This window comes from Drosophila biarmipes, chromosome X, assembly GCF_025231255.1.
Source record: "Drosophila biarmipes strain raj3 chromosome X, RU_DBia_V1.1, whole genome shotgun sequence".
Lineage (NCBI taxonomy): Eukaryota > Metazoa > Arthropoda > Insecta > Diptera > Drosophilidae > Drosophila > Drosophila biarmipes.
In genome coordinates this window covers 17,693,318-17,716,409 of record NC_066611.1, presented here as the reverse complement: position 1 = coordinate 17,716,409, position 23,092 = coordinate 17,693,318, and the positions used below count along the sequence as shown (strand labels likewise).

Sequence of the window (23,092 nt, the reverse complement as noted above, 5' to 3'; positions counted from 1 at the left end):
CTCGCCCGGAGTCCGCTCATTTGCGCTCATGGACTTCTTTGCGACGGGCGGATTCCAGCAGCTTTACAGCGACTTGGACGAGGAGCCACTGGCCGGCGGCGATGCCCTGCTCAATAATGCGGCCAGTGTCGTAGACTTCGGGTGCCCCTATGCCATGGATAGCGGCTTTGCCGGCGGCTCTGGCCATCACCTGGATGGCGAGGAGTCGGATTACTACGGCATCATCACGCTGGACAGCAACAACAATGGCAACATTCAGGTGGATCTGCCCTACACAGAGGATCCCTCCCTGTTCATAGACTTCAATGAGCTGACCGTGTGTCCGCCGGATCTTAGCGACTGGGAACAGCGTCTGTTGGATAACTTCGTGGAGATCCCAGAGCTGGTGGACTTTCTGCCGGAGCGGACTCCTCTCTGCACGGATAACTGCGCGGACTTCCTGGAGGAGAGCAATAGCAACCTCCGGCTGGCGGGGCCACCGCCTGAGACTTCACCTGGAGGCAGCTGTAGTCCCGCGAGTCCTGCGGAAGCACCTGTCCCACCCTCAGCACCTGCCCTCCAGATGAGCGAGAACGCCGCCGGCGAACGGGGCTACCTGTGCACCTTCGGCAGCTGCGAGAAGATCTACGCCAAGCCCGCCCACCTCAAGGCCCACCTGCGAAGGCATCTGGGCGAGAAGCCCTACGTCTGCAGCTGGCCAGAGTGCGTCTGGCGCTTCTCTCGATCCGACGAGCTGGCCCGCCACAAGCGCTCCCACTCCGGCGTGAAGCCCTACAAGTGCGACTACTGCTCCAAGTGCTTCGCCAGGTCGGACCACCTCACCAAGCACCGCAAGGTGCACGAGAGGCGACTCCAGGCCGCCTCCAGGGCCGGTAGACTCATCTCCGACGACCTCTATGCCGTGCGACCGGGTCGGAAGCGGAAAAACCAGCTCTGAAAGTGTCATTCCCCAAAACCCACTTTTTTTGGGTTGTCCAAAAATTCACAAATAGTCCTAAGGCAAGCCTCTTTTTTTGTTTATTTTATTTCTTAGTTAATTATAAAATCTGAAATCTAATTACTTATGCTTTTTATTGGTGATAAAAATTCATATTTCCCCCCTCATTAGTTAATCAATTTACTTGCCATGTAAGTACAATGGCTTAATAAGCACTGCTGTTTTTCACAAGCCTGTGATTAAATTATGAAAATCATAAACCAATGATAAATACATTAAAGTGCTCGTTTGAACGACTGATTTAATCAATTCATTACAAAACAGTAATCGAGTTTGTTAATATGATGAAATACGTTCAATTTGCATTTTTATAATTTTCCCACAGCAGGATGTGAGTAAAGTTTAATAAATTGAGTAGCTGATAAACAATATACCTCAGCTTAACAAAATGGCCTTCAACCCTTTCAAAATTCATGAGCTGGAGGACATAAGTCACCTGCCCATACGATGTCCCCTGGAGAACTGTATGGATATGGTGGCCCCCATGGACTTACTGTTCCACCTGAAGGCGCATCACCGCTTGCACACACCTGGTGACACGTACTTGCACCTGGCCTTCGAGGCAGAGCGCTGCCTCCTGACCTTCGATCCCTCGCAGCTGCCTTCGAGGAAAACCATTTGCTTGGGCGTTCTACTTTTTGGCGGCCAGCGTGGAAGTGTGGGACAATTACCCGCCATTCGAGGAATCTGCTGCAGCAACCGTCTGCCACCGATTTCTGGACTGGATGCGCTCGGGGATTTTCTGCCCGTCATGATTCTGGTGAGGAAGAGCTCCTTCCTCGAGTGGTTCTTGCTGGACAGGAACACGAAGCCGGATCTGGATGTACCTCCCAAATGGGAGCACCACGAATTGAGCGATCCTGGAAGCCAGGATTGGGTCAAGAAAGAAGAATCTGAAATTAATAATCATCCCGAAAATGTGGAGAGCTCGCAGTTCCCGCCCTCTTTCAGCCCAGAAGATCAAGAACCAGCTGAAGAAGGAGAGGACATTCGAGATTTGGCAATGTACACTATTTGGACCCAAGGAGTCCCCTGCACCCTACCTCTCCACGTCACCATGACCGCCTTCGACCGCATCTTATCGGAGGGTCGCAGTGCCCTGCGTCGGGTGGCCAACACGGGCAGGGTCTATCCGGAGATCTGCGGCAAGGAGCTGCCCAAGGACCGGAACAGCATGACGCTGAGCCAACGAGAAATAGACAAGCTTTGCGGCACACAACATCATGTCCAACTGGAACTGATCCTGAGCGAGCGCTGCCAAAAGCCAACAGGGTGCTTCTAAAATAAATTTGTATAAAAACGAGAGGATATAAACTAAAGACAACGAAGTGTACAAGGTAAGGTATTTCATGGTGCACGACCTACAAAAATTTCAAAAAAGAGAAAGTAAATAGATTATTTTAAAAGTGATGATAAAAACAGTCGGTCTTTTAGCTGTACGCCTTGATTTGACCAAACTACGGCTAAAAAACGGCAAAGAAAAATCGTGTTTTTGACTAAAATGTGAATCTCGTATTTTTTGCCAAAAATCTGAATCCCATTTTTTGCCATAAATATTCTGTTTTTTGGCTGTTATATCAAAACTAAACGTCAGATCGAGGAATGTCATACCTCGCCGAGCTCGTTGCTTAATTTCCTATCCATTGGCATTCAAGCCCGAAATTTTTTAATTTTTCACCATTTCCGCAAAAAATCATGATGCACCCCCTACAAAAATTGCAAAAATGGGAAAAAAATTCATTTTTCTAAAAATAATGAGGATTGTTAGAAGATCAAGCAAGCAGCTGAAAACAGTCGGTCTTTTAGCTGTACGCCTTGATTTGACCAAACTAGGCTAAAAACGGCAAAGAAAAATCGTGTTTTTGACTAAAATGTGAATCTCGTATTTTTTGCCAAAAATCTGAATATAATCTGTTATATCAAAACTAAACGTCAGATCGAGGAATGTCATACCTCGCCGAGCTCGTTGCTTAATTTCCTATCTATTGGCATTCAAACCTGGAAATTTTTAATTTTTTACTTACTACTCTGACTTAGACCTGAACTTCTTTGGCTGGCATAACGACCGGGCATCCCTTATGCGCTGTCATATCGCATACTTTACGGCTTTCAGGGCGAGTGCTTTCGTACAGTTGAAGTGAATTTACAGCGCAACTTGGCTGTATAATGGCATTTACTTTATGCAAACATTGCCGAGGAACATCGCCTCAAGGAGTGGCGCGCTGCAGGATTCAACAACAACAATTATTGCCCCACTCATTAAGGCAAACGGGACTGCACTGCGCTGCACAGGACCTCCTGCTTATTCGAAAGTAATTAGCATAAAAATAAATACCACTCATTAAGTCATGTTGTTTTTATCTATTTACTGGTTGATATTGCCGTCGTAAGAGACGTTGGTTTTGTTTTTCTTCTTGTTTTTGTTTCTGTTGGTGTTGATGTCCCAGCCCCATTGGCAGTCCCCAGTCCCCAGAAGGGAGAAGTCCTGGTGGCAGGACCTCCATTGAGACGACAAGAGGGCAACTGGGGTTATTTGCATAGATGCAGCCACTGTGGAGCTGGTTCAATTAGCCCGAGAGTCGGGGCTCACCGAAGAGGTTGATGAAAAATTGAGGAGATAGGTGGCTGCAAGTGGGACATTAAACACATATCGATCCCAGGACAGTAGCCCAATTTTATATATATTTATAGGGGAAATATTATTTGGTAATTCCCCATATGAAACGCACTGAAGAAGATATCAAGATATCTGTGTTAATCTTCTCCTTTTACAATTTCTCCCAAGCAAACTATATATTTTAAAATTTACTCAATTTCTTAATACCTTCACCGCTTTCATACACTGCAAAAAAAGTGAGCTCCCCCTCGCCGGAAGCGAACGTAATCCCACACCTGAAAACCTTTGATAAACTGCTCCGAATGCATCGCCGCAAAAAAAGGAACCCAGCCACTTTTTGTGTCATGGACATCCGATAAGTTGTCTTCAGTATCCAGTATCTATATCTCAGCAAGAAGCTTGCCGCTGGCTTAAGGATAAATTTGCTTTTTGTCGCAGCTCGAGCTGGAAAATTCCGATTGCAATTTTAATTAGATGCCATACACACATATCCAGTGAAAGGAAGAGAGCAGTGAATGCATAACTTCTTGTGCGCCCTGTGGGATATATCCGTTGTAATGAAGGTGCAGATACGACCGTATATCCCATACGTATATGTATCTATCGGTTAGCAGAACGCGTCAATGGTGTGGGTGAAAGACAAAGCGCGGTGCGGTAAGAAAATTCAATTAAATGTTCATCAAAAACTACAAGAAAAAGTGTTGAGTATCTGTATTTGAGACTGTGGATGCTGGGATCCAGAACAAAGGATACGGATGAGGACAATGGCCGGGGAGCGATGGCGAGATGGAGGGCGAGAAATCAGGACCTTGATGACGCGACACCAACGCCTCTGACTGTGGCTCTCTGACTTTGTGTCTAAATGCGGAACATGGCGTGGTTGGGGGGTTCAAGGGGCTACAAGCTCTCCAAAAATACATAATATATATAATACAGTACCTTGTCGTATGCAATTCATCTTAAGATCCTTTAAAAATGCATTTAAATAAAATAAAATATTGTATTGTTGTCTTTAATAAATCCTAAAAAATAAACCTTAAGTCCGAGCAATCCCCAAATCCCCTTTCTGAACTCGCCCATGAAAGTATCTGTGTGTCCGCCCGTATCTGTGTGCGCCTTTTTCTATCTGTGTGTCTGTGACTTGGCTGCCGTAATCAGCGGAAGATGATGGAGAAGTTGGGGCAGGGGAGGGAAAAGTCGGAGGTAGACAGCAGGAAGAGCACAAAAGTTATAAAATACCAGATAGATAGTAATTGCAACAGTTCTGTCCTCCCTCTCGCTCTGCCTCCCCCTGCAGCCCTCTCTTTCTGGCCTCTCTGTGTGTGTGTGTGGCTGGTGAAAATAAGCAGGAAACTGGAAATTACAAATGATACGGAAATAATGCGATATCATGAATCATTTTTACGAGAACCGAGACTCTGATTCTCAGGGGCAAACGATTGGCCAGGGGATCGGCGATGAGCTTCCACACACACTAAATACATAAAAATACTTACATATACATATATATATGTATGTTATGAGAGGGGGATATAATATATCCCCTGAAAGTGCAGGCTTGTGGACCCAGCTTGAGTTTGTGTCAACAAATTTGCATTGCATTGGGCGACCAACTGGCGGCGACCACACAAATAATGTCAACAGCATTTCCACTCATCAATAAGTGAAATACATAAAAAAGTGGGGGAAAAAGAAAGCGGACAGTTGGGGGAAATTCAGGGCGCATCGGGTTCCGTGCCGGCTCCTTTTGGCGTCCATTTCCCAGGCGGTGCGGAAAAGCTGAAGGCTGGCATATTTATTTTGCCGCCCCTTTGCCTTTGTGCGGCTGTCGCATTCTTGATTTAGCAAATTGACTGCCATGAAAATGCGGAAAACTTGCGGAAAAGTTGCCAGGCGCTTTAAGCGTAAAGGAATTCGACTCAAGTTCTTCGGCCAGGTATTTCCACGTAGTTGAAAGCGCAAAAGGGGAAAAATGCCAAAGGAGCTGGAGAATGCAATGCCGAAGAATGAATCAAAAATGATTTTAATCAAACATGGGCCTTCACTTTCGCTTTGGACGAATCTCGCGAAATATGTGAAGTAATTTATCTATCTATCTATCTATCTATCTATCTATCTATCTATCTATCTATCTATCTATCTATCTATCTATCTATCTATCTATCTATCTATCTATCTATCTATCTATCTATCTATCTATCTATCTATCTATCTATCTATCTATCTATCTATCTATCTATCTATCTATCTATCTATCTATCTATCTATCTATCTATCTATCTATCTATCTATCTATCTATCTATCTATCTATCTATCTATCTATCTATCTATCTATCTATCTATCTATCTATCTATCTATCTATCTATCTATCTATCTATCTATCTATCTATCTATCTATCTATCTATCTATCTATCTATCTATCTATCTATCTATCTATCTATCTATCTATCTATCTATCTATCTATCTATCTATCTATCTATCTATCTATCTATCTATCTATCTATCTATCTATCTATCTATCTATCTATCTATCTATCTATCTATCTATCTATCTATCTATCTATCTATCTATCTATCTATCTATCTATCTATCTATCTATCTATCTATCTATCTATCTATCTATCTATCTATCTATCTATCTATCTATCTATCTATCTATCTATCTATCTATCTATCTATCTATCTATCTATCTATCTATCTATCTATCTATCTATCTATCTATCTATCTATCTATCTATCTATCTATCTATCTATCTATCTATCTATCTATCTATCTATCTATCTATCTATCTATCTATCTATCTATCTATCTATCTATCTATCTATCTATCTATCTATCTATCTATCTATCTATCTATCTATCTATCTATCTATCTATCTATCTATCTATCTATCTATCTATCTATCTATCTATCTATCTATCTATCTATCTATCTATCTATCTATCTATCTATCTATCTATCTATCTATCTATCTATCTATCTATCTATCTATCTATCTATCTATCTATCTATCTATCTATCTATCTATCTATCTATCTATCTATCTATCTATCTATCTATCTATCTATCTATCTATCTATCTATCTATCTATCTATCTATCTATCTATCTATCTATCTATCTATCTATCTATCTATCTATCTATCTATCTATCTATCTATCTATCTATCTATCTATCTATCTATCTATCTATCTATCTATCTATCTATCTATCTATCTATCTATCTATCTATCTATCTATCTATCTATCTATCTATCTATCTATCTATCTATCTATCTATCTATCTATCTATCTATCTATCTATCTATCTATCTATCTATCTATCTATCTATCTATCTATCTATCTATCTATCTATCTATCTATCTATCTATCTATCTATCTATCTATCTATCTATCTATCTATCTATCTATCTATCTATCTATCTATCTATCTATCTATCTATCTATCTATCTATCTATCTATCTATCTATCTATCTATCTATCTATCTATCTATCTATCTATCTATCTATCTATCTATCTATCTATCTATCTATCTATCTATCTATCTATCTATCTATCTATCTATCTATCTATCTATCTATCTATCTATCTATCTATCTATCTATCTATCTATCTATCTATCTATCTATCTATCTATCTATCTATCTATCTATCTATCTATCTATCTATCTATCTATCTATCTATCTATCTATCTATCTATCTATCTATCTATCTATCTATCTATCTATCTATCTATCTATCTATCTATCTATCTATCTATCTATCTATCTATCTATCTATCTATCTATCTATCTATCTATCTATCTATCTATCTATCTATCTATCTATCTATCTATCTATCTATCTATCTATCTATCTATCTATCTATCTATCTATCTATCTATCTATCTATCTATCTATCTATCTATCTATCTATCTATCTATCTATCTATCTATCTATCTATCTATCTATCTATCTATCTATCTATCTATCTATCTATCTATCTATCTATCTATCTATCTATCTATCTATCTATCTATCTATCTATCTATCTATCTATCTATCTATCTATCTATCTATCTATCTATCTATCTATCTATCTATCTATCTATCTATCTATCTATCTATCTATCTATCTATCTATCTATCTATCTATCTATCTATCTATCTATCTATCTATCTATCTATCTATCTATCTATCTATCTATCTATCTATCTATCTATCTATCTATCTATCTATCTATCTATCTATCTATCTATCTATCTATCTATCTATCTATCTATCTATCTATCTATCTATCTATCTATCTATCTATCTATCTATCTATCTATCTATCTATCTATCTATCTATCTATCTATCTATCTATCTATCTATCTATCTATCTATCTATCTATCTATCTATCTATCTATCTATCTATCTATCTATCTATCTATCTATCTATCTATCTATCTATCTATCTATCTATCTATCTATCTATCTATCTATCTATCTATCTATCTATCTATCTATCTATCTATCTATCTATCTATCTATCTATCTATCTATCTATCTATCTATCTATCTATCTATCTATCTATCTATCTATCTATCTATCTATCTATCTATCTATCTATCTATCTATCTATCTATCTATCTATCTATCTATCTATCTATCTATCTATCTATCTATCTATCTATCTATCTATCTATCTATCTATCTATCTATCTATCTATCTATCTATCTATCTATCTATCTATCTATCTATCTATCTATCTATCTATCTATCTATCTATCTATCTATCTATCTATCTATCTATCTATCTATCTATCTATCTATCTATCTATCTATCTATCTATCTATCTATCTATCTATCTATCTATCTATCTATCTATCTATCTATCTATCTATCTATCTATCTATCTTAACTTGGGAAAAAGGCCAACTAATCGATTCAAAAAAGGGGGTCGCCTCCTCGAACTCAAATCAGCCCAAATCGCAGCTAGAACTTGGCCAAAACTTAAATCATGTTCAGCGGGGACAAAAAAAGGGGGTTGAGCCCGAAAAACCAAAAACTCTCGACTCAACTCAATCGAACTGAACTCTACTGAACGGAATCTGGAGCTCGGGTCCAGAGATAAAGTCAAATACTTGACAAGTCGCAGGTAACAAGTATGAACTTATGAAGTCATCAAGTGTGTGTGTGTGTGTGCCCCTGTGTGTGTGTTGGTCTTTTGCAAAAGTGCTGCAAAGTTTTCAAATTATTTTTGGTTACATAATTGGAATTGATAACTTTGCCAGCCGGCACAGCACGAGAATCATTTGGGACATATACAGGGAGCTCTATCGTGCTCCTTCTCTTTCTACTCAACAGTCGCCATCTCTTTCCAATGGCCATGCTGCCGTCTCTTTCGCGCACGCCGATCTGCACTTGTATTTGTCAATAACAAGCAATTTAACAATTTTGTACACAGACTCTGAAAAAGCGAAAAAACTCTTGTAAAGTTATCATTCAAACTTGAAAATCAATAAAACTTTTGATACAACTCCACATTGAGGAAAAGAAAAGAGTACACAATGAGTGCGAGAGAGGGAGGGGGTATAGGTGTGCGAGGGAGAGGGCAGAGGCATGTGGGAGCGAGAGGTGAACACACACGTGACAGTTTTCCTTTGTGGCTTAACAACATACATGTTTTACCAAAAAATCCAGACAACTTGCTTTTCCCCCTTTGGAGTTTCCAATTTTTTTTTAATTTTCTTACTTTTATCCACCCTCTTTTTGCGCCCAACCCCCCTCTCCAGCCACCCCTCGCTATCTGCCGTCGACGCCGCTCAAGAAAGTTAATTAAGAAAGTTTGATTTCTTATGGCTAAATAACGCTCCAAAGTTTCACTGACTGACAAATATCGAGCAATAATCAAAAAAAAAAAAGGAAAGGAAGCGAATACGGAAAAAAAATATGAAATTCTTTTCCCACAAAATATTTCCTGTTCTCCGCCCCTTTTCCTGGCGATTGATAAGATGGGGTTCTGAATTTTTGGTGGGCGGTCGGGTAATAAAAACTTTTTCCCTGGCCCCTTTTGTCTGCCCTGGTTACAAACAAATCAACAAATATTTGTTTCTTCCTTGGGCCATACTTGGCCCTTCTTGACTTTTTCCATATCCAAGGGCATCCGCACTTTGACTTTGAGAATGTTGCAGCCGAAAAAGGATTTCGTTGCCCAAGGAACATACACTTCCATTTTATTGGCTTTGAGACGCTTTATATATTTATTGGAGTTTTAATGTATAATCATCAAGATTCATGACTACATGGTTCATATGGATATCAATGTATATCCTTAAAAATAAATGTTTGACTCTTACAAAGAAAATTAAAAATTTAACTCTACAAATGCACAAAAAAATGTTTTTTTTTAATATTTTTTAGTTCTCTTCTTTAAACTATTTTTATTGGGATTTTACTCAACTATTTAAGAGTATATATATGAAGTCCCTAGTTAGGGCGATAAACCTTTCAGCTCTTGATTTCTTGCTTACATTTTTATGCATTTTATTTGACAATTACAATATTTATTAAGTGTGAAGGCCCTCGGCTTTATGAGCTGTTAAGTGGGATCCAAAAGAAAGGGAAATTGCTCCAATTGGGTTGAGGGTCATAAAGAAATGACTTATGAGCTGTTAACTGGCCCAGACAAAAAGAACCTCCGAAAATCTGAGTCATGAATTACGGCAATTTACAAGGGTTATTGATATGGCCAACGTTGGGTAGCCCAACAGGCTTCGTCTAGAAATCGCCCCGGCTAATTGGCCAAGTCAAAATGCCCGAGCCTGGCCGAAATTCGCAGGCAAATTGCTGGGCAAAACCAAAAAATGGGCGCCGGCATTCATGTCACATGCGACGGAAGTAAGAAAGAATATTAAAGAAGCTGCCACTGCGAGCTAAACAGCTTAATGACTTCCTCCTGCTAGTTAGGCCTCCATGCACAGCCACAAAACAGCAACAGCAGCCAAGGAAATACACAGGAAAAAAGTGTATTACTTTGTAAAGTAATTTTTATATCTTTTCTTTGCAAAAAGGACGTCATTTATCGAAAGTTTTACGATTATAATGATATGTTTTAAAATAAACATAAATATATTGGTAATATATTTTAGTATTTGCTGTGTTTTTTTTCCGTGGAAACCAACAACCAAACAACGTACTCAAAACTGTCAACAACAACAAGGACATGGACAACAACTAAAGACATCTGTGCGAATGAATGTTTCCTTGGGGCTTCTAAGGCCGCCAACGACCGCAGAGAGTGGCCATTATAAAGCTGCAGAGGGGGGAGGTGAGGATACACACTGGGGAAAAATCTATTGAAAATATTTCTTAAGTATCAAAAAAAAACATTTACCATTAACATTACAAAACATTATTACATTTACTATTATTATTAATTTATTTTATTTTTTTTTAAGCCATATATGTAAATAGATTACAAAGACAAACAAAATATAATTTGTGGTTCTTACCAATAAAAATACTACCATACTTATTGTTGGTGAATTATTAAAATGCATTTAAATTTAATTTCATAAATTTTTTTAAGTGCAGGAAAGTTAGTGGGGGAATGGCTCAAATTTATGTCGCACTTGCGACGCTTTATCTCCGCGGCGAGAGACAAAAAAGAGAGAGTACATAAATTTTTAATGCAAATTTCCTTTCTATAATTGTTCATACTTGGACACATTTGCATTTATTAAGCCCGGGCCTAAGGAGCCACGCCCCCAACCGCTGGTGGGCCACTTAGTTTGCGTTTATTGTACACTTTTTATGGGACTCCCCCGGCCGGAAAGTAAACACACCGCCCCTGCGAAGGGGAGATATTGCTATTTTGTTAAATTATGTTGAGCATTTTTATGGCAAGATTTGTTTTTTATGGCATCGAGAGTTGCGCTTCCGCAGCCGCACTTCTGGCACTCCGCATTTCTTTTTTTATATTCTTAGTGCTTATTTTTATTGTATTACCGAGTGCTCATGGGTGGTTCGAAAGGTACTGGTTTTTGGTCGATGAGGGATTAGTAAAAGTATCGATAGCACTATCGATATTATCGATTATTTTAATATTATCGTTAATAAAAATATTTTAATTTTACAAGAGATTTTTGGTATTCGTTCTTAAATTAAGCAGTTTTATATATAAACGTTTAGCACTTAACTTTGTTTTACTTAAGTGGCCTTATGGTTTAAATAGATTTTTTCCTAAAGCATAAAACGATTTTCAAACACATATGGTTTTGGTTTCCTTGTGATTTTGGAATTTTTCGACCATTTTGTATGACATTCGATAGTATCGATCATAGCGACAGTGGCTAATACATGACAATATTTGTTCTCAGAAGTGAGCAATCCACCCTCGCTGATTTACACTTGTCACACATACCGAAAGCTGGCAAAAGAAGGAGACAAGAGCACTCGGCTGTCTCTGTTTTGACGGCATTTCATTTAATAAAATAAAATGAAACGCAAACGACAGACATCTGGTGAAGGGCAGAAAGAAGGGAGGAGGGTGGACATGTCGACGAAATAACCCAAAAAACTGGCGATAAACCTAACCAGTTTCAGGCAATAACTTAATAAAATGAACCCAATCAACAAAACCTATATAAAAATTGCAACTTTATTTGTTTTAATCTATGTTCTCAGCTCATAGATTTTCTTAAATTCACAAATTCAAAAGAACTGACCTTTTCTTTCTCTGTAAGTGCAGAAATGGCGGAAATATCACTGAAGTGATGAACCAAATCAGCAGCACTTTTCTGTTATTAGAAGTTGTAAAAGAAACAAACAGCGATTCCGAAACGAGAATCTGGGGGCGTGACAGCTCGCATAGGACCCGAACAATTGGCATTGGCAGTGGGAAAACAGGGAGGAAAGTCGGCGGGAAAAGGCGGTGAAAGGTCTGGGAAGAGCTTTCCCGGGCAGGGAGATGACAATAAGAAGCCCTCGATGACAGGACAATATTTGGCAGGCGCAACATGTGATGGACATGCCCAAAAAAGAGCAATATACACGCGTCTATGTGTAGACCCATATAGACCGATATTTGATATGCCGACAGGTCCCGGCATCAAATTATCAAATTATCGAACTGTCAAACCCGCCGCGGGCTGCCAGCTGAGCTGCAGCCAATTTGAATTAATTAATTTGCACCGTAAACATATTTGATGTAATTAGTCCAACAAATTACTCCAACTTCGCATACAGTGACCAACCGCAGCGCTTGTATGCATGTGCGTGGCGTTGAATATTCTAAAATAAAAACGAGTAAACAAATAAATAGTAATTTTGGAGAGGTTGGGCTGCAAAGAGCACATAAATTAGGTACGGGCTGGCCTCCAAAAGAGGAACATGATTTGTGGCAACACAAAGTTGCATGCAACTTGCCGGGGGTTCCCCCCGCATTCCACTCACCCGCCACCCACCATTGGCCTGTAGTTTTATAATATCGAGCAACATATGTTGGCAATAACGTGCACCACGGGCCCATCTATTTGGCCAGGCTCTGGTCCAGCCTTGAACCACATAGCCACCGGCCCATTATTGCATAAAGTTTTACTTTTATCATGCCTGCACTACTTGCTCTCACTAAAAAAAAGAATGAAAATACTGGAAAAAAAAAATAAAAATGAAAACAATTTGCAAAGCAGCAGCGTAAACTTCTTAACCAAAAGTACTGGAAGAAAAAATCGAATGCGAATGTGGCTCCGAGGGGCACAGCAAACTTGCACCACTTGCGCAGCTTGTGGCCTGTTTTCCAAACCATTTTTGGCCACGTTTCTCGAACTCGCCTCCGACCTTTTCTTTTCTTTCGGAAAGAAAAGTTTGCGGCGTCCAGTGTGGCCAGAGCTTAAGTTTTTCGCTCTAAGCGACGCTTGTGTGACCATATAAAGCGATTACCAAACTTTGATCCGTAACGGTGGGGCATTTGCCGAAGAAACAGATCTACGACTGGATAGAAATAAATTGGCCAGCTTCCAATAAATGTAACTAATCGAGGACTTTGGGTTGCGACAACACTGAGGGAAACCAAATGGCTCATAACAAAATTCAGGGACAACAAAATATATACTCGTTTTGAGGAAATTAAATTATTTAACATATAACGATGTAACACCATTAATGAAATTTATAAGTATTACTTATGATTTTATGATTTAAAGAATATAAAAGATTTTATTTATTGCCTTTAGATGTTCCTTATCCACTACCGTTTGATTTATGACCCATTCTTTATGAAATTTTTGCTAGTCCTTCAGGTTAACCCCGGTGCACTGGCCCAGTCACATCTCCTTTCATCCTGCAGCTCATGTCACGCAGCTCTCGGTGGCTTATGGCCAACTGATTCTACTGGCTCGATGTCCTTTTCCCTCCGGCAATCGGCGGGATCAGACTCCTTCACAGCTGGCGGTCTCCTAAGCTCGGGCAACTTCCTTTCTTTTTTTCCTGCTCCCACAAAGAAAAACTTTACACAAAGATTATTTAGTTACATGCTGGGTGTGCCTGTGTGTGGGTAAAATATAAAGAGGAGCAAAATATCAACAGCAAGTTGCGACTTTAGCTCGGGGGCAGGACCTTCAATCCTTGGGTTAACGGAAGCATTAACCAGATTAACTAGAGGTTATTTTGCTTGTTACAACCATTAGGGAAATTACATAGCTTACGGTCTTTATTAATTATGTAATTGTGGTGACTAACCCCTAGGTATCAGTATTTACTATTATTAAAATATTTTAATATGTTAGAATAATAAGGCAAATAGTTGTATATGTTTTTTCTGAGTGCCTTGCATCTTTGTACTTCTTAGCTTTGATTAAAAAGTTAAATATATACAAACCCCACTTCGTTTCCGTTTATTAAGCCACGTCATTTCCCCGGTCGCTTTGCTATATTGGTGTCAAAGTGCAAGCTGAATTGTTCATTGCCCTCTTTTGCGCCATTCATTGGCATGCAGAAGCCCCCTCAAAGAACCCCTCGGAGAGCCCCCCTCCTGGCAGTGGAAACCAGAGACTCTGACACTGAAGGCATTCCACAATTTGTATGACATTCGCAATGACACACTTGGCAGGAGATGGAAATAAAAAGCGGATGGCGGGGAAGGGGTCCTTCGATGAGATGCGAGTCAATTGCACATGGGTTTCCATTCAGAGCGATTGTGCTGACGTTTTCTTCAATGGCCTGAAATGAATGCCGGGATCAAAACGCCCCCCCACTCCAAGGCACCCTCGGAAAAACTGAAAACTCGGAAAATCCCTGAAACAAAAGGCCAAATGCGCTCACTTTCAGCTGGCCTGTGCTGCGGGATCTGCTTATGGCCGCTAACCCGCTCCGATTCCCACATATGTTCGCCGGTTCCAAGTAGAAGTTCGAGCATGTGTGCGACTCCGATTCCGATTCCAAGTCCAAGTCCGATGTCATTGTTAAAGCCAACTGCCGGACAAGTGAGTCTGTTTTTCGCTCCGAGCTGTATTGGTAATGGGAAGGCGATATTTTCCTCGTGTTTCGCATACCCTCACGGGGAATATGTTTAAAATATCACTAAGTTTGATTAATCCTGAAAATGTTTTTCCACAACGAAATTAGACATTAAATTTTAGGTGTCGATAAGTATGCAATGGAAAATTTTTAGCTTAGAAACTTAACTATCCCTATTTCATGGCTTGGATTTAGACACTTTAAGTTGCACTCACACTCGTGTGGCATCACCCACGAAAAAAAAGTAACTTCTAGAGTTCTGAAAAAAGGTTGCATACTTTTAGACATTTTTAGAAGAGATTTAAAAGCTCTTGTGTTGATTTTTTTAATTAGATTTTAATTTATTTATATTGCATTAAAGCAGGGTATTCAAGGCTTCGCAGCATCAGGCTGGAACCCCATGTATTTTTTATGTATTTTCCCCCTTTTTTTGCCGTTTTCCCTTTGGGTTTGCCTTTGCAGCTTCCTTTCGCACGATTTGTTTTGCTGCTGATGCTGCTGCTTTGATGCTTGGTCCGCTCAATTGGCTGCAAGTGCAATATTTTGATTTGCAATTGTTTCGCAGGACACGCAACACCCCTTTTTTTTTGCACCTGACATTTAATTGTTGGTTCAAAATAGGAATTTTCCACATTTTTCCTCGGACATTTTCTTTGAACCATAAGACTTGTCTGAGCATGTCGCCTGGACATTTGTATGCATTGCGGGCAGGGCAAAAACTGAAACTAATTTCCATTGTGCAAATAATTTGCGACCTGACATAATTTTTTACCAGTTGCGGCAGCATGTTGCCGCTGCTGCTGCAGCTCCAATTTCAGTTGCAGTGGCTCGTTGCAGGTCCCGAAAGGGTTGCCAGATGGCCCGACTTTTGCCTGGGATTCCCCCTGTTTGTCCATGCACAATGCATACAAATTGCATTACAATCAGCCAGGGCAAACATGGAAATATATTTAAGGAGCGACAAGAACCGAATGGAAGGAGTGCTTGAAATCGTTAAAAGAATACGAACAAAGCATGGCAAATATTTATATACAAATATTTTTGCTCTAAGCCCAAACAACAGACGAGAGAAACGGCATGGAATGGGATGCAGAAAAGCAGAAATGCAAAATTTCAAATGTAATTTGGAAAATTTGCAACAAAAAAATACAAAACCAAGCAAAGTGGCCGGGCTGCAAAAGGAGTCACATCACGTTCTTGACTCCCACAGAGAAGTATTCGCATTAATTGGCAGCTCTCAGTCAAATCCATCTTTGTATCTGGCAGATGAAGGCACCGCACCAAAGCTCTTGGCTTCAACTACAGTGGCTACCAAAAATCTGGTAGAAATTTAATATAATATTTTCCAATGTTTTATAAACTTTCTTCATTAAAGTGAATATTTAAAGTGGGCTAAAGATAACTAGAGTTATTATTTTTCTTTTATAAAGGTGTCGAAAAGTATGCAACAGTTTCTTTAAACGCTTTTTAACAGCATCATTTAAGACAAATTTAAGAATGGTTTGATGTTTGTTATGTTATCTTTGTCAAAATATGAGATACGAATTTATTTTGTAACCAACACAATAAGCAACTTGTTGGGACATTTTTCTTTTCATTGGTTAGTCAACTTTTGTGAAATGTTTTTCCCCCACTGCTATTACTTTCCTTACAGCTGTAGATGCAAACATACTTTTTAATTTTCGTCTTCTTGGCTGACAAGAAAGGAAATACTTTATTGTTTGCATTTATAATTTATACGATATATCTCCTGCTGATCCTTTTTGGCCCCGTCTCCGTTCATGGTCCTTTGAGTCGCTTGTCATTTCATTTCATTACATCGCATTGTTGTCCCTTTTGGCTTTTGTGCTTTTCTCAAATATTTGCATGCACCTTTTTTCCGTGCTCCTCTCATTTCTTCATCTTCATCGCAGGACTTCACCTCGTCCTTGGAAGCCCCCGTCCCAAAGGACAGGACCGCGTTCCCATTTTCCCCGCAGGAAAATCGCCTGCTGCGTCAGTTTCCCGGCTGCCTGCTGGGCTGTAATGGCATTTATTAATTGCTATGTAAATAACTCGAAGTCAATTTTAATGGGAATTGTGTTGGCGCAATTCAAACGAGCCAATTTGCAGGCTCATTTCAATGCCTTCCGCCATTCAGGGATATCCATGGAAATAAGAGTCGCTCACTTATGACCAATTAGATCGAACATTAATTGAAGATTTCCCCAGTCCTTGATTTTCCTGTTTTATATTCTCCGTTTTACAAATGCAATCCTTTGCTTTGATCTACCTGATTTATATTACCCACCTTGATTTCCCATTTCTAACGAACTAATAGCTTTACTTAACTTTCAGTTTTCCCTCACCTGAAACCTAAATCAATGAGTTTTATTAACAAAAAGCCCCCAGCCATAAATAAGAAATCGAACACTCCTGCATTTGAACTAATAATAAACCAATAAACTTGCAAACTCACCGTAAAATCACAAAATTCCTTGGCCTTACACACACTTTCACTTGGCCCAAAACATCAAATGGGTATCTGCGTTTGGCCAGAAAACTAAGCCAAAATAAGCCGAAAATCGAAAACCAGAGGGCGGCATATGAAGTGCAGTCGCATGGAGGAGGCTTTCAGTTATTTCAAGTGAAGGCAAACATAATGCACATAATGCCAACAGTGGGTACGCAAAAATGCTCGCATTTAAATGCTATCCAACATTTGTCAAGCCCGCAATCGTTCTGTCTCTTTCCACGCCCATATAGCCGTCTCTCTCTCTCCATCTCTGCGCCAGGGTTGCCGCCGCCTCTTTCGTACGGCTTTTCTCTCTATTTTGGCTCGCTGAGCTACTGTTGCGACACTTTTGTGAGGCGAGCTGCTTGTAAATCTCTTTTTAATTGCATTTAACCGCAAACAAATTCCAAAACCCGGCAACACTGAAGGAGGAAAATACCAGAATGCCAGCCACCCACTGCCTGGCAATCCCACTTGGCCAAAAACCAGGCTGAAACTAAAAACCGCACGTGGCAGACGAAACTAAAATGCAGGACACATGCACACACAATGGGGGGTTGGATGGGGCCGGGAAAGCTGGAAAAGCAGGACGGGTGCGGCTGTGGCGGGGGCGAGGGCTAGGGCGAGTCACCGAACATGGCTACACAAATTGTTTAAACATATACCAACCCAAATACAATCCGAATCGAAAAGGCGCCTAGGCAGCCGAGGCAGCAGAAAAGGAGTCACAGTCACAGTCAATTATACAAATTGCATTTGTGTTGCTCTCTTGCAGGGCCGCATTTGCATACTACCACCCCCCAAAGGCGCCCCTTGGACCCCTTTCGACCGTATTGGGCCTAGCCACAGTCGCCCGTCGGCCACGAAAAAGTCAACCAAAACCCCTACAGTAAGCCGATTTTCAGCGGATTTCAAGGCGTCAAAATAGGGGTTTCTATAAGGCATTATGTGGGAGATTCTGTTATTTAATAAAGCATAATATTGCCATACTATTAGTAAGCTTAATTTTGTACTCCCAAGACCCTTTGGATTGGGCTTGGAACACTTGGTGGGCAATGGGTCCCTTGGATCTACTCGTCTAGGGTTCGGGGAGCCTCAGGTTGGTTACGGGCCAATTGGAACCACGAGTTTTGGCTTTCAGGAGCTGCTGCTTGGGCTTGGAAGCCTTGGAACCCTTGGAAGCCTTGGAAGCCTTGGAAGCCTTGGAACCCTTGGAAGCCTTGGAAGCCTTGGAAGCCTTGGAAGCCTTGGGACCCTTGGAAGCCTTGGAAGCACGAGGGCTGTGGTTGGAGTACGAAGCTTTGAGCAGTGGCACCTTGGAACCACGACACTTGGGGTTGGGGCGCCGCGTCTTGGGTTTGGGCCCACTGGGAGCAAGGGAAACTGGCCACCTCGTCCGCGGCTGTCTGCGATCCATATTTTCGCTTCTTCTGCATCCACCGCGGCTTAGGTAAAGAACTCCCCTTCAGGCTCTTCTTGTACTTGGAGCCCGCGTGGCTCGGTCTACCATGCTTGGCACTCTTGGCCACCTTCCTTGAGCGAGTGGCACTCATTGCTTCTGGGTCCTGTGGAAAGGGGCTTTGTTACCAGCATCGGAAGTAATCAAAGGAACACTAACCATGGAGATCGCCATCATCTTTTCAATTTCAGATTTCATATCTATAGTTTCCAAAAAGTTCATAATGGTGCCTATTAAAAAGTTGGTTAAGTAGGTATATTTTTGAAACCAATTGTTTGCACTTCTTTCTAGTTACTTTAAATCAAATTACTTGTGTCTTGTATGAAATAGAGCCTGGAAAAAGGGCTGAAAAATTGTTGGAAACCGAAATTTTTTTTCCTAAGCGAAAGTATGTGTTTACTGGACACAAGTTTAGTACAAACTGAGGGAATCTCGGCCTCAGCTCGACGAACTGAAATCTCGCTTGGAATGAAGGCTCTGTGCTACTGTGATTGGTTTCTGATAGAACGAGTTGAAATGCTTTTTAAAAATGTTAGGAGTCGTTCAAAAACCCTATTAAATAATTTAATAAATAACGTCGTTGTTTTTTATATATTTTTATTATTCAATATGATTACAGAAATTTGAAATCTTAAAGGCAAGAAATAAGTTCATTTATAACACAAAGGCCCAACCTACTTTCGTTGGCCAGCCTGGAAAATGGTGTCAACTCCTATTTGAAATCTCCCTTTCTAAACCTGTAACTGGGCCGTGCTGGCAACATTATATTGGAGATATTTAAAATAAAAAAGCGAGCATAATGGATAGCTCGGCAAAGGACCACTACAATCGCATAAAAGCGGAAATGGAGAGGGAGGAGCTATTGACCTTCGATGACATTCTCAAGTTGACCCAGAAATCGCCACAGGTGCTGACCAAGACCATCAAAGTGTTGACCAGGGAGCGTTTACCAGCGAAATTCAACTTAGTGAGTGCTTTGAAAAAACTAAGCATTAGCGGCAGCCCAGCCAAGGAGGTGAGCTGAAAAGGGGGTTAAGAATACCTGGGGTCAGAATTTAAATTCTATTTTTTCCATAGCTCCCCGACAAGGAGGACGATGTGGAGACCATGACCTTCGAGGAGCTGGTCCTTTGCACCAAGGCCCATCCCTTGCACCTGGAGCGTAGTCTGCGCAAGATCGCCAGCCTAGGCCAGATGTCTTAGGTGTTTGAGTTCAGTATTTGCCGATTAATGAATATATTCACTATGAACCTAGCTGGCTAATATTTGGCCAGCAGTGTTCTGAAAAAAAAACCATTTTTAGTTCGCAAAAGTTGACTTAACTGTGGGGTAGCTTAGTGAAAGGCGCCATGAAACGGGGTTAGAGGTCGCACAGCCCATCGGCAGTTAACCCCAAAGACACTGCCGCTTTGTGTTACACCGACTAAACTTCTTGTGCTCCCCCTTGGCTCGCAACTCGGCCCGCTCTCAGTTTTATATATTTTTATTTTGTCTTTTCTTGGCCTGCCCAGTTCATCTTTTAATTAATTCACAAGCAGCGTAAAAGTTTTGTAGCCACTTTGGGCCTAGACCACCAGCAGTTTTTCCTCCACCCTAAAAAAAAGAAGAAAAACAAAAAAAAAAGGATGGTTGGCGAAAAAAAGTGGGCAGGAAGCACTTGCAACACAACGCAAGAAAACTTTTCTTATACAAAATTATGGAAAACTTTTATTTCCATGCATAACACACATACGCCCCGTTGGCCCCGTGTGTGTGTGCGTGTGTATCTGTGTGTGCGTGTTTATTGCTTTACTTTTTGCACTCTTAAATAAAACTTGCATGCATGAGTGTGCGTGGGTGTCTGCGCACATTTATTTATTTAGTTTCGCTGCCGCTCGGCGCAAGTTTTTTGCACTATACGTACATATAAATCCATACATATATATTTGTATTTTCCTGCCCCTTTCGGCATTTCCACCGCCCCCCCTTTTTTTTGGCATAAAATTGGCACATCAAAAAGCGGAAAATTTAAGTTGCAACAACGGCTACAGCAAATGTAAACAGCTCGAAAAAGGGGCAGGGAAAAGTGTCACATCAGCGATTGCCGGCGGCCTCCCAAGATTTTGCCACAGCGATTTATAAATTTTTAACTTTTATTCTGCGGCCATAAAGCCGGCCAAGTTTGCTTTATGTGTGGACCAGGCCAGCCCAAATGAAGCTTCAGCTGCGGGGAATAATGGGTGATCATCGTCTTCATGGCGAGCTTTTCGAGTTGTTCGAGTTTTTGGAACGTGCCAATGAGCTGTTCGGGCCATTTGGCCTTTTATGCGACTGCTAATGACACAATTTGGCGGCCCCAAGGAGGGCTGCTCGAGATGGTCGAGATGGTGGCTGCGGGACACATGCAGACATATGCGACACGCACGCAAAACAATTAACTGTTAACGCTCACGCGCAAAAACGCAAGGACAACGAACTTTTTGCGCTTACGCTAATCCGCGCTGACCGTTTCGCTTCATTTCATTGCGCTTGTTGCGTTTTTATAGCGCAGTCCTGCACGGAGAGAAATCACAGGCAAGTTTTTTACTTTTAATATATACTTTTGCTGGGTTATCTGGGATAAGTGTTCCATTTATTTATTTAAAATTACCTATAACCTTTAAATGCGGTTCTAATATATTTAATATTAATAAAATATGCGTAATAAATTCTTTACATTATCATACCTCATTTTTATTTATACTTACTTGGTAAATTTAATATAATTTGCTTTTTTTTTTTGCAATACTATATAAAATACTTATAGTAAAGGCTAAGCCATTTTCATCCATGCCACCTATTTTTAGTTATTTTTTTAAATGAAATATTTTTTTGTTGATTTAGAAAATATGATTGAATTATTTATTTATATATAAGCTAACTTCTTTTATGAAACATTTTAAATGCTAAATAATTTGTTTAAAATATTACATATATAAATATTTAAAAACGTATTTAGTTATTTCCTAAGAAAAACGTATAAGCTGTTAAATACATTATATAAATATTTTAAAACCCTATATAACTATTATTTCTTTAAAAAGGTTTTTGTATAACATATTCTATTTGGGTGGAATTTATACTATTTTTAAATAATGCCTTTTATGTTAATAAATATATATACAATTTGAAAAACTTCCTCTTGCGATATTTCCTAGTGCATACATTTGCAATTACGCTGGCATTGCAGTTGGATTTTCCGAATTGCCTCACCCTCCCACTCCCTCTCTCTCTCTCTCCTTCGCACACCCGGCACCCTTCTCTTTCGCTTTCTCTTTCTCTTCGGCCTGTTCAGCCAGCGTCTAAGTATGTTGCTTCCGTTTCCGTCGCCGTTGCCATTATATGAGAAGTGTGGGTGTGCGGCTGTGTGGGTGAGTGCAGAAGGGCGGTGGGCATGGCATTGTTGTCGCAAAGTGCTGACACACACACGCAGACTGGCGCACCAGCACCAGCACCCGCACCCATACACCAATACACATGCATCATTGGCCATTATCGCGTGGGCCTTAAAAGCGCAAAAAGCGGGGCAAGGCGAGTGCGGGGTGGCAAAGAAAGTTGTCTAAAAGCCAAGCCACCAGCGACAAGGACAATGAAATGCCACTGCCAATAAATAGTGGAAAGGCAACACCAACAGCAACAGCAACAGCAACAAGGGGAGGGGAAAAGGGAGCATCGACATTTCCTTTGACTTTGCTTTGGCTGGCTTTATCGCAACAATTGGCAATTGGATTTGCTTTGTTTGGGCCACGGGGCGTATGCGTAATGTATTTTGTATCTCCTGCCACCAATACACACACACACTGGCACCGACTCGCGACAATCGCAATTTAGTGAGGCTTTTATCGAGCGCCCCCTTAACACCCCTAGCCCCCCACTTAGACCATTTCCACATTTTCCCATTTCCCCACTGGGTGACCATTTCGCTGGTCCATGTCCTGGCATAATGGAAATTACTTGATTATCGTTTACACGTCGCCAATCGCTCAGCGAATCTTCAATGAATGGGAGCG

The 23,092-nt window shown here is 40.4% G+C and overlaps 4 protein-coding genes across 6 annotated transcripts; 3 read left to right on the top strand and 1 right to left on the bottom strand.

Annotated features, from left to right (window-relative positions):
* On the top strand, window positions 1-998 carry LOC108021943 (Krueppel-like factor 3). Its single transcript, XM_017090771.3, has one exon. The coding sequence runs from the start codon at window positions 29-31 to the stop codon at window positions 935-937; it is 909 nt and encodes a 302-aa protein (XP_016946260.1). The 5' UTR covers window positions 1-28; the 3' UTR covers window positions 938-998.
* A 387-nt stretch (window positions 999-1,385) lies between these two features.
* On the top strand, window positions 1,386-2,279 carry LOC108021932 (uncharacterized). The gene has a single exon (XM_017090759.1). The coding sequence runs from the start codon at window positions 1,386-1,388 to the stop codon at window positions 2,277-2,279; it is 894 nt and encodes a 297-aa protein (XP_016946248.1).
* Window positions 2,280-18,549: 16,270 nt separating this feature from the next.
* LOC127010477 (uncharacterized) lies at window positions 18,550-19,511 on the bottom strand. 3 transcript variants are annotated; one of them, XM_044093256.2, is made up of 3 exons: window positions 19,360-19,511; window positions 19,224-19,294; window positions 18,550-19,170 (listed from the first exon to the last, which is right to left on the bottom strand). In XM_044093256.2, exons 2-3 carry the CDS (start codon window positions 19,284-19,286, stop codon window positions 18,676-18,678), a joined length of 558 nt encoding a protein of 185 aa, XP_043949191.2. In that variant the 5' UTR covers window positions 19,287-19,294; window positions 19,360-19,511; the 3' UTR covers window positions 18,550-18,675. The 3 variants fall into 3 exon arrangements, with proteins under 3 accessions (XP_043949191.2, XP_050742966.1, XP_050742963.1); XM_050887009.1 differs by having other exon boundaries at window positions 19,375-19,496; XM_050887006.1 differs by having other exon boundaries at window positions 19,224-19,500.
* Window positions 19,512-19,778: 267 nt separating this feature from the next.
* LOC127010945 (uncharacterized) lies at window positions 19,779-20,376 on the top strand. The gene is made up of 2 exons (XM_050887051.1): window positions 19,779-20,079; window positions 20,142-20,376. The coding sequence occupies exons 1-2, from the start codon at window positions 19,864-19,866 to the stop codon at window positions 20,265-20,267; spliced, it is 342 nt and encodes a 113-aa protein (XP_050743008.1). The 5' UTR covers window positions 19,779-19,863; the 3' UTR covers window positions 20,268-20,376.
* Window positions 20,377-23,092: the final 2,716 nt, after the last annotated feature.

Coding starts and splice junctions, on each gene's coding strand:
- LOC108021943 (XM_017090771.3), top strand. CDS start 29: ATGGACTTCTTTGCGACGGGCGGATTCCAGCAGCTTTACAGCGACTTG.
- LOC108021932 (XM_017090759.1), top strand. CDS start 1,386: ATGGCCTTCAACCCTTTCAAAATTCATGAGCTGGAGGACATAAGTCAC.
- LOC127010477 (XM_044093256.2), bottom strand. CDS start 19,286: ATGAACTTTTTGGAAACTATAGATATGAAATCTGAAATTGAAAAGATG. Junction 19,171..19,223: donor AGATGATGGCGATCTCCATG/GTTAGTGTTCCT, acceptor CCCTTTCCACAG/GACCCAGAAGCAATGAGTGC.
- LOC127010945 (XM_050887051.1), top strand. CDS start 19,864: ATGGATAGCTCGGCAAAGGACCACTACAATCGCATAAAAGCGGAAATG. Junction 20,080..20,141: donor GCGGCAGCCCAGCCAAGGAG/GTGAGCTGAAAA, acceptor TTTTTTCCATAG/CTCCCCGACAAGGAGGACGA.